This window comes from Otolemur garnettii, unplaced genomic scaffold, assembly GCF_000181295.1.
Source record: "Otolemur garnettii isolate 467f Iridium unplaced genomic scaffold, OtoGar3 scaffold00003, whole genome shotgun sequence".
Lineage (NCBI taxonomy): Eukaryota > Metazoa > Chordata > Mammalia > Primates > Galagidae > Otolemur > Otolemur garnettii.
Window position 1 is genome coordinate 34,550,370 of NW_003852398.1, and position 11,694 is coordinate 34,562,063.

Genomic DNA, 11,694 nt, shown 5'->3' on the forward strand with positions numbered 1-11,694 from the left:
GTGTATGTGGCTGGCGCCTTAGCCGCTTGAGCCACAGGCGCCGAGCCGTAAAACATATTTCAAAAAATATTTAGTGTTGTAAAAGACTCAGTAAAATAAAATTAGTAATCTAATATTATTATAAAGAATATTATAAACTTACCTTTTCTGGGGTAATGATCTAATTCTAATTATTGAGAATTACTGGTAATACCTTTGGAAGCTCATCAAAATATAAGAAAAAAATTATCCCTAAGAAATAACTGGCTACTGTACCTTCATGAGTGTAAATGAAAAATATCTTTAAGTTCGGAGGAAATTTGCATGTAGCTATGAGAAATGATTAGATACAAAATTGAGCTTGCTCAGAGAGAATGTACCAGAATATTATCATTATCATATTCTTATTTTTCTAAAAGCCTTTTCCCAGTGGAGCATGGTTGCCGGCTCCTGTACTCTTAGCTACTCCAGAGGCTGAGGCAGGAGAATCCTTGAGCCAAGTGTTCAAGTCCAGCCTGGACAACATATCAAGACCCTATCTCCCTTTTTAAAAAAATCTCCTTTTGCCCACATATTTTCCTCTCAATTTATAGTTGACAGAGCAAAAAAACACAACCCATTGTATACTTAAAATGCTGATATCCCAAGAAACACTCATAGAAAAAAATACATATTTCAATTAAAAATATTGGAATGACCAACAGTATCATAACTCCCACTCTTACAGTAGTTTGTGTTTGTGTATAAAACCTAATAATGAAGTTACAAGTCCACACAGATAGGAACAGAAAATATTGAGTGGGCAAGAAAAAAAAACCCTGAAGCAATAGTAGGTATGTTTAAAATTTTCTTGTCAAATATTGTTTTGAAAATTAAACCTATTTGCAAAAACAAATTCATTGAAACTCACGTGAGTAGAAGCAACAGAGTCAGAGGTTATCTTGTTATTCTCCTCAGTGAAATTTACTACCAAAGAAGCTTCATTAGAATGGTCTAGTGGGGGAACCATTTCTGGCATCATGGTAAGAAAATCAAACTTTGTGTTTTGAGAATCAGAGGCAAGATACAGGTTGTAGGAATAAGGCAAAGTCCCCTCGTTGTATTTGGGAGAAACCCCTGGTCTAGCGTTAGAACAGAGGTCGGGCTGAAAGCAGCCCCAGGCGGCTGGGCTGGAAGAACTTCGCAGGCGCAAGGCAATGGCCAGAATCACCGCGAGGAGGAAAAGCACTGAGATCAAGGCCAAAGCCACCACCAGGTAAAACTGGAGGTCCGTCTGGGGATCAGAGGGCACAGGATCATCACCGAGGTCTGGCAGCACTTCCTGGAGGCTGTCTGCAAAGACCAGGTGTAGCGTGGCAGTGGCCGAGAGAGGCGGCTTTCCACCGTCACGCACAGCGACCAGGAGGCGCTGTCGGGGCGCGTCCCTGTCGCCCAAGGCACGCGCGGTGCGCACCTCGCCGGTGCGTAGCCCCAGACTGAAAAGCCCAGGCTCACTGGCCTGCAGCACGTGGTAGGACAGCCAGGCGTTGTGTCCAGAGTCTGCGTCCACCGCCACCACCTTGGTGACCAGGTAGCCGGGCTCTACGGCGCGCGGCACCATATCGAAGAGCGCCGAGCCGTCTGGTCCCAGCGTCGGGTACAGTACCCGTGGCGCATTGTCGTTGCAGTCGTCCACCAACACGCGCAGGCTCACGTTGGCGCTGAGAGCGGGTGAGCCCTGGTCGCGAGCCTGCAGCGTCAGCTCGAAGGCGCGCAGCTGTTCGTGGTCCAAGGCGCGTTGCGCAAACACCACCCCGCTCTGCGAACTCACAGACACGTAGGACGTTAGCGCCTGCGTCTCCAGGTCACTGGCCACGACGGAGTAGAACACATAGCCGTTGGACCCCAAGTCAGGGTCCGATGCACTGACTTGAGCAATGGAAACTCCAGGCGGGTTGTTCTCCGCCACGTGAACCACGTAGATCTCCTGGTGGAAAACTGGAGCATTGTCATTGATGTCTCCAATGTGTAGCGTGATGCTAGTGCTGGAGGAGAGGGGCGGTTTTCCCCGGTCAGTGGCAGTGATTACGACATTGTACTCTGCAGTCTGCTCCCGGTCCAGGGCCCCATCTGTTACAAGCTTGTAGTAATTATTGGCGGACGATTCAATTCTGAAAGGAATGTTTTCTTTTATGAGGCATGTGACCTCCCCGTTTTCTCCAGAATCTTTATCATGCGTTTTGAACAGAGCCACCACAGTTCCAGGTTCTGTGTCCTCGGTTATGGAACTGGTCACGGAAGTAAAAACCACATCAGGGGTGTTATCATTCTGGTCTAGAATTTCTAGAATAATTTTACATTCGCTGGTCATACCTCCACCATCCTTGGCTTCTATATTCATGGTATAACTTCTACTGATTTCAAAATCTATAGAGCCTTTGGATTTAATTTCCCCATTCTGATGGTCTAGCATAAACATATTCCCAATATCATCTCGCAGTGACTTGAAGGAGTAGGTTATCTCTGCATTGACACCCTCATCCTGATCGGTGGCTGTAACCTTTAGCACAGAAGTGCCTGGGGGCACGTTCTCACTGAGGCTGACTTTGTATATATCCTGGCTGAACACTGGAGAATTATCGTTGGCATCAGTCACCTCTATTTGAATTGCAGCAGTGCCAGTGAGGACCGGGTTGCCCCCATCCATTGCTGTCAGGACCAGGAGATGGGAGCTCTGTAGTTCCCGGTCCAGGGGCTTCTCCAACACTAATTCTGGGGCATTCTTGCCTGCAGTCTTGCCCTTCATCATCAGAGAAAAATGCTCATTAGAGCTGAGCTGGTAAGTCTGGAGAGAGTGAGGCCCTACGTCTGTGTCTATTGCAGATTCCAGACCAAACCTAGTGCCTGGAATTGCAAGTTCATTGATTTGTAAAACAATGCTATTTTGGGGGAATTGAGGTGGATTATCGTTTATATCTTCTATCATAACCTCTGTGTGAAAAATATTTAGCGGATTCTCTGCTACAATCTCTAACGGCACAACACACAGAGGATTTTGGGGACAGAGCGACTCCCGATCAATTCTCTCACTCACAAGTATGCTACCATTCTCCCTGTTCAAGGTAAAGTATTGTTTCTCTGCGCTAACTCTAAGGTTTCGGGTCAACAAATCCCGAACGTGCAGTCCCAGGTCCTCAGCGAGGTTCCCCACTACCGAGCCCCTGGGCATTTCTTCGGGAATAGAGTATCGAATCTGCTCCGAGAGAGCCCCGCAGAACAAAGGCAGCAGGAAGGGAAACAGTACTTGCCGCCGCCAGGTCCCGCTCCTCTGCTTCGCGCTATTTCCCATCTTTCTCTTGAGTTGCTGCAGCTTCTGGCGTTAAAAGAAAAAGGCTTCACAAATTACTTATAAAATATTTGCTTTCACTCGCAGAAAATATGATGCTCCCAGTTTGAGGGCATCCCAATCCGTACAGAATCCGATTTGCCGAGCAGAGAGTGTGAGTCTGGGCCAGTCTTCTTTCTGACTTGCTTCTGTGACTGCGCAGAATATCACTCAGGGTAGATCTCGGGCTCCAGCTCTTGCAGCTCATTGGCCAACAGCGGCGCTCTGAGTCTATTTAGAAAACTGCAGTCAGAAGCCTTTGGAAATTCAGTAGGATTCGGTATTCTGAGATTTGTTGAACTGGTGTACAGGGAATCGGGCACTTCATGAGGTTTGAATGTGCTTATTTTCCCGTGTTTTCTACCTAAGAAGAATCCATAGATAAAGGGTCCTATAGAGCAGCCATTAAGCCACTAATAAGAAGTTAAAATTTTGTCTTTATAAAATCCGAGCCAATGTACATGTTGGAAGAACAAGCCAGTCTTTTCTTCAGACGTAGAACAAAGACCACGTGAGAAAATAGCCCCACCAAGTGGTTTGGAAAAATCTTGACAGCCATGAAAGGACACCCAGTATTATCTTCAATTTGATATGCAGATAATTATCCTCTTCCTTTATTCCCAAGAAAATGAAGGAACACTCAAAGCTATATAGGGCATACTGAGAATGAAGATGGTCAATGTCATAAAAATCTTCCTTGTTACTTACAGTAGAGATTTATGAAAAGGGTTATTAAGTGGTTACACTTTCATCATAAACAGACTATAAAGGCCTAGTAGTTTGCCACAGAAATTTAATGACATGAAATGTTGAGTGCATTTCATTTTTACTCTGTCTTTAATTGGATTATATGTTCCACCTTAACAAAACTATCATTACTGCTGAATCAAAATAACCTTCTTAATATCAAGTGTAAAAGCTAATCCTTCCTTTTTGTTCTTCAGGATCCTGGGTAAGAGCTCCAAATAAGTTTAGCTTATGTTTGAAAATATGGAACAATCTCCCTTTCCCAGCCAAATATTGCATATCCTTTTTATTCTCTTAATTCGAGTTTAATCTTGAATCTTTTTTTTTCAGTTGGCAATTCCATAAGCATAAATCCTGTCCCTGCATGCTCAAAACACTTAACATTTTTCTTGACACCAAAAAAAAAAAAAAATTTAGGCATCTGTTGGAAGATTTCCCTATCCTACAGTAGAAATCCTTTTTGCTCAAGTACTAGATACTCAAGCCCTAAATGAGAAATAAACTTGAATGTAATTTAGGCCAAATATCTAGAAGTGATGTGAGAGAGTTGAGCTAAACTAATTACGGAAATGGTTCTTATGATAAAAATCCCTAGATAAGTCTTCTTTCCTCACTTAGCTTTCCTAGACATTCCTTCAGGTAAGATGTACGTCACTGGGTAAACTATCAAGCTAGTTCTGAATGCAAAAACTGAGTATAGTTTTTTGCAATACAAAATTAGCTTATAAAGAAAGGAGGAATCAATGACTCCTAGGTGTATTAAAAATGAACAAAAATAACCAGAGGAATAACTGCCAAATCAATTTCTTATAAAATCTATTAATAAATACCTACCCTAGCTTTTATAATTCCTAAGCTATTATATATAAATAAATCTGAAAATATAAATATATAGAGCAGATTTGAAAATAATTTTTGAGAAGCATTGAGTCAAAATTATTTGTATATGTGAATTCTCAATATTTAAAAATCTTCTACTCATACACAAAGACATCAAAGTCAAATATAAAAGAAAATAATACCAGTTGAATAATTCAATTATTTCTTCAAAACAATCTATTAACTTCATTGTAGTAATGGAAAAGATATCTAGAACTTAATAAAAAATTGTGATGTACATTTCCTTGCTCAAGAAATGTCAATTATGCAAAGCCAGTCACTGTGTCTTTTTTGACAGGATGAAGAAATGAGACAATTATACAAACATATTACCAGATCTCTAGATTCAAAGGAATTGTTTCATGCCCAGAGAAATGCTTATATCTGTGAGTGGGTGTTTGTATATAGGTAAGAAAACTAGAGCAAGTATGCCATTAAATCAACAGAGTCAAATTTGAACATCGGAAGTAATACCAAATAGCTGGACGTGGTGGCTCACGCCTACTGTAATCCCAGCCCTTGGGAGGCTGAGGTGGGTGGATTGCCTGAGCTCACAGGTTCAAGACCAGCCTGAGCCAGAGGGAGACCTCATCTCTAAAAATAGCTGGGCATTGTGGCCAGTGCCTGTAGTCCCAACTACTTGGGAGGTTGAGGCAAAAGAATCGCTTAAGCTCTAGAGTTGGAGGTTGCTGTGGGCTGTGATGCCACAGCACTCTATCAAGGGCTACAAAGAAAAAAAAAAGAAGTAATAACAAATAGTAGTAGAAAATAACTACACATCAGTAGAGGCACTGCAAAGTTGAAATAGGGAAATAAAAAGTGTTTGTGAATAATTAATTTGTATCATAATACATAACATAAATCAAGAGCCTCAGACACTGACAATAGAAAAATAATACTAAAATTCAACTTACTACAAAGTAAGCCAAGATAGTTGAACTGGTCCTTTAAAATAAAAAGAAAAGATGTACCCCACCCAAAAAAAAGAAAAGAAAAAAGAAAGGAAAGAAAGAAAAATAAAAGACACCAGCACTAAAAAAAGAAAAAGACTTTTACAAAAATATGAAAAATGATGGTAATCCAATGAATAGTAAAGAACACCAACTCTAAATATGTAGGAACTAAATATGCCTTCTCCCTAGTTTTCATAACAGGCTCAAAAAAGAGTCCCTTTCAAGACTTATGGCAAGACAACAACTGGGAGATAGAGAAACAAATCTCACCTGATTACTTGTCGGGTCACATTTGCCTACAATGGTAGTTGAGTCTTCAGCTATCAAGAGTGGTTCTCTTTTCTCATAACTTTCCTGACTTATGAGCGTATCCGCATAGTTGGGCTGAGGGAAGATCAGATGACTCTTCCTGGAGTCAGCTGTGAGGGAGACCTCATGGGAATAGGTCTGTAGGAAAGCCTGCACTCCATCCAGACCCACAAAGTGTGATGTAGGTACATTTGCCAATCCGTTTCCTGAACCCCTGAGCAGGCGTGACAAGTGCCACTGCCTCAGCCTTATCACCAGGAGCACAATGACAAAGGCAAGAAAAACACAGGAGACCGCTGTCACTGCCACCACCAGATACAGAGTGAGGCCTGAGTCATCAGGGTTGGTGGGAGACTCCAGAGCATCCAGATCTGCCAGGACATCTGGGATGCTGTCGGCCACAGCCACAGTGAGCGTGACACTGGCTGAGAGAGGAGGCTGGCCATGGTCCTGGACAGCCACCACAAGGCTCTGCTTGAGGGCATCTCTGTCCAGCAGGGCCCGCGCAGTGCGCACCTCCCCTGTGTGCAGTCCCACTGAGAAAAGCCCTGGCTCACTGGCCTTGAGCAGACGGTAGGACAGCCAGGCATTTTGGCCAGAGTCTCTGTCCACTGCCACCACCTTGGTCACGAGGTAGCCGGGCTCTGCTGAGCGGGGTGCCAGCTCCACACCTGTGGAGCCATCCATGGGGAGGGCAGGGTACAGGATCTCTGGTGCATTATCGTTCTGGTCCAGCACAAATAGTCTTAGCGACACATTACTGCTGAGAGGCGAATCACCACTGTCACTTGCTGTCACAGTCAGTTGTAGGTCATGAAACTGCTCATAGTCAAAGGATTGCAATGCGTACAGGATGCCAGTGTCAGAGTTAATGGAGACATAGGAGGAGAAAGGCACCCCCTGGATGGTGCCCTCCATCAGAGAGTATGTGACATGGGCATTCTCTTTGCTGTCAGGATCCGAGGCAATCACAGAGAAGATGGATGCACCTCGAGGATTATTTTCAGGAATATAGGCAGAGTAAGAGGAGTGAGTGAAAATGGGAGGGTTATCATTGTAGTCTGCCACATTCAAAAAGATGTGAGTTTCTGTAGACAAGGATGGACTTCCCTGATCTGTGGCTGTCAGCGTAATGTTGTAGCTCTGGACCTGCTCTCTGTCCAGCACTCTGTTTGTTAGCAACTTGTAATAATTTCCATAAGTCTTTTCTAATTTAAAAGGCAAGTGGTTAGGAATGAAACAGGAGACCTGACCATTTTCTTCAGAATCTTGATCTTGCACATTTAGTAGAGCAATTACTGTACCTGGAGGAGAGTTTTCTAGAATTGAATCAGTGGAAGAGGTGATAGTGATTTCTGGAGCATTATCATTCACATCTGCAACTGTGATCAAAATCTTAGCGGTATCCAAGAGACCTCCGCCATCTTTGCCTTGAATTTCCATCTCATAGAATCTATATTTCTCAAAATCCAGAGACCCGCGTACTAAAACTTCTCCAGTTTGGGAATCCAACTGGAACATTTCAGAAGCTTTGCTTTCTGTATTCCTAAATGAATACATCACTTCCCCATTGATTCCCTCATCTGGGTCCGTTGCATTTACCACCAGCACCCGAGTTCCAGAGCCGAGGTTTTCTGGAACACTCACATGATATACAGACTGTGTAAACTTTGGGATGTGGTCATTTACATCGAGGACCACCACACGAATGGGAACAGAGCCCTTGCGGATGGGATCTCCTCCATCTAAAGCTGTGAGGAGGAGGAGGTGAGCAGCCTCTTTCTCTCGATCCAGGCTTCCTTCCAGCACTAGCTGGGGATTCTTGGCTCCATCAGTTCCGCCTCTCACTTGCAAGGAAAAGTAAGTATTAGTGCTGAGCTGATAGCTCTGGAGGGAATTCATTCCCACGTCTGGATCTCTAGCGTTAGGAAGGGGAAATCGCGATCCAGGAGTTGCCTGCTCACTAACTTTTACCTCTACTTCTTTTTCCTGGAAGCTGGGGGCATTATCATTAATATCCATTATTTCCACCTCCACTCCGTAAATCTTCAAGGTGTCTTCCACAAGAATCTCCATATTTAAGAAACAGGAGGACACCGTCTCACAGAGCTCCTCCCGGTCTATCCTACCCACAGTGACCAAGCTGCCATCTCGCGGATTCAGAGCGAAAAGCTGCGTCTTCCCTCTAGAGATGATGCGGACTCCGCGCTCGATTAGCTCCCAGGGCTCCAAACCCAGATCCTTGGCGAGGTTGCCTACGAAGGAGCCGTTGTCCGTCTCTTCCAGCACCAAGTATCGGATCTGCCCTGCCCCGAACTGCCACAGCGTCCCCAGGAAAATGCACAGCGAGACTAGCCTGCTTCGGTCCAGTCGCCGTAGATTCGCCATGGCAAGGTCTGAGTTGATATTCCGCGGTTTCTTCAGCCGGTTCTGAATCGGCTTATAAACTCTCAGGCTGTCCGCAACCAAAATATAACAGAAAGGGAAGGAAGTGCTTTTAAGTTTCCAGCATCAGGATCTGTGAGTATCCATCTCATCCTGCTTTGTGTGGTAGACGTGGGGGAGGGAGGAGCTCGATAGCCCGCAGCTCCCCATTTTCCTGATTAGTGAGCAGCGGCGCCTAGAGCCCAATCTTATTATTGCAACGATTCGGAAAAATACTAAGGCGCAAGTTCCAGAAGAAACGATTACACACTCATTCCTTTGTGAATTACGCGTATTTGTAAAGCTTAAAGTAGTTATATATAATAGCTGCTATATAATGTGCTGTTAAAAACTTACCAAGAGTATTTATGAAGAAAGTAATTATTAAAAGGGCTTGCTTGATTTTAAAAAAGCTTTCAAAATACTACTGGAACTGAAAACTTCTAGGTTAGAATTGATTCTAATTTATTGTCCACGGAAAGGAACAGTGTTTTCTGTATGTGAAAATAGCACGGTCCCGACAAAAACGATCAGGTAGGATGCATGACTCTGATTCCTACCAGTGTTTCTTTATTGAATAAAATAAAAGTGAAACATTTGAGACAATTTAAATAACATTAGGACTGTCATTTTAAATACCACAATATAAAATGTAAAAATATGTCTGTGGTCAATATTTTTAAGCAAAAAACATTCTAGTTAATGAAAATGTCACCTGATCTTGTCCACGTATTTTACTTTTAATTGCCTTTGAATAGCAGGGGGATTGAGGCATTTTAAATTTTGTCTTAACAGCGATAACCATAGATTTGACTTACATTTGTTTTAGGAACTCTGTGAAAAGATTATTTACAATCTTGAAACAGCATCACTATAGGGCATCATATACTGGCATACAAAAAGCATTATTTTAAATACGTACCTGTTTAAAAGTCTTCTTATCTGCTTCAACATTAGGAGTTAAAATGCTAGCCAATAGCACTGAAGAGCTGTCTTTGTTGAGATTATCTTGTGTGGCTGGACAATGTTCAACGGATGTGAGAAAATTAAGTGCTGGGTTAGTTTGATCCCCCGGCACACACAAATTATAGGTAAAAGGCAACGTTCCCTCACTGTAGATGGGGGGAACCACAGGTTCAGACTTGGAGCAGAAAACTGATCCAAAGCAGCCCCCAGTAGTAGGGCTGAAAGACTGTCGTAGGCGCAGGGCTATGGCCAGAATTACTGCAAGAAGGAAAAGCACAGAAATTAAGGCCAAAGCCACCACCAGGTAAAATTGCAGCTCCGCCTGGGGGTCAGAGGGCGTGGGATGGTCTCTAAGGTCCGGTAGTACCTCTTGCAAGCTATCAGCGAAGACCAGGTACAACGTGGCAGTGGCCGAAAGAGACGGTTGTCCTCCATCTCGCACAGCAACCAGCAGGCGATGGCGGACCAAGTCCCTGTCACCCAAAGCGCGAACAATGCGCACCTCACCCGTGCGCAGGCCAAGGCTAAAGAGCCCGGGATCGCTGGCCTGCAGCACGTGGTAGGACAGCCAGGCGTTGTGCCCCGAGTCGGCGTCCACCGCCACCACCTTGGTGACCAGGTAGCCGGGCTCCGCGGTGCGCGGCACCGTGTCGAAAAGCGCTGAGCCATCGGGCCCCAGCGCTGGATACAGCACTCGCGGCGCGTTGTCGTTGCGGTCGCCCACTAACACGCGCAGGCTCACGTTGGCGCTGAGCGTGGGCGAACCTTGGTCGCGGGCCTGCAGTGTCAGCTCGAAGGTGCGCAGCTGTTCGTGGTCAAAGGCGCGCTGTGCGAACACCACCCCACTCTCCTCACTCACCGACAGGTAGGACAATGCTTCCTGCGACCCCAGGCCGCTGGCAATGATGAAATAGGAGACGCGACCGTTGGGCCCAAAGTCAGGGTCGAAGGCACTGACCTGAGCTATAGAGGCACCTGGCTGATTGTTTTCTGGCACATGGACCAGGTAGGTGGATTGTTCGAAAACTGGAGCGTTGTCATTGACGTCTGCGATGTGCAGGGTGATGGTTTTGCTGGAGGAGAGGGGTGGCTTACCCTTGTCAGTGGCGGTTATGGTGATGTTGTACTCCAAGGTCTGCTCCCGGTCAAGGGCCCCATCTGTTACTAGCTTGTAGTAATAATTAGAAGAAGAATGAATCTTAAATGGAACGTCCCTACTTAAACTACACCCGACATCTCCATTTTCTCCAGAATCTCGGTCCCGCGTTTTGAAGAGAGCCACAACAACTCCTGGAGGGGAATCCTCTGAAATCTGATCAGAGAGTGAAGTGATGATTATTTCTGGGCTGTTATCGTTTGCGTCTAGAATGTCTATAATAACTTTACACTGTGTTGAGAGAGATCCTCGGTCCTTTGCTTCTACATTCATTGTATATCTTTCTACTTCTTCAAAATCCAAGGGCTGATGAGTTACAATGCTTCCTGTAGTAGAATCCAGAGAGAAGACAAGCTGACTTTTGTTAGCCACTCCCAGGAAAGAGTAAGTGATCTCTGAGTTGATGCCCTCATCCTGGTCAGTGGCCCTTACCCTCAGGACAGAGGTTCCTGGAGGCACTTCTTCCCCAAGGCTGACCCTGTACACTTCCTGGGTGAACACTGGGGGATTGTCATTGGCATCAACTACCAGGATTCTGATCTGAGCAGTGCCGCTTTGGGGCGGGTCTCCACCGTCTAAGGCTGACAGTACTAGGTGGTGAGTGCTCTGAGTTTCTCGATCCAGAGTCTTCTGCAATACTAATTCTGGATATTTGCCACCATCGGGATTGTCTTTCACCACCAATGAGAAATACTCGTTAGGACTTAGTAGGTATTTGCTCAGTGAATTCAGGCTAATATCAGGATCTTCTGCAGACTCAAGAATTGTTCGCATCCCCGGACTAACGGATTCACTAATTTCTAAGTTTATTTCATCTTTACTGAATCGAGGGGCATGGTCATTAACATCCTCAATAACTACAAAGATATGAAAAATATTTAAAGGATTTTCCACCACAGCTTCCAGTTGCAACTCAC

General features: G+C 44.7%; 1 protein-coding gene and 1 pseudogene across 8 annotated transcripts in view; both read right to left on the bottom strand.

The window, feature by feature from the left end:
• LOC100943920 (protocadherin gamma-C4) overlaps positions 1–11,694 on the bottom strand; it is a 187,732-nt gene that overhangs the window by 83,496 nt on the left and 92,542 nt on the right. The window contains exon 1 of one of the 8 annotated variants that reach the window (XM_012808331.1): positions 9,578–11,688. The exons of 6 other annotated variants lie outside the window; for them this stretch is intronic. In XM_012808331.1, the coding sequence (XP_012663785.1) occupies positions 9,578–11,551 (1,974 nt within the window). In that variant the 5' untranslated portion in view covers positions 11,552–11,688. Of the gene's footprint in view, positions 1–6,192; positions 8,935–9,577; positions 11,689–11,694 lie in introns of those variants that run through there. One more of the 8 variants, XM_012808313.2, reaches the window with a different exon arrangement.
• Positions 833–3,526, bottom strand: LOC100951188 (annotated as a pseudogene).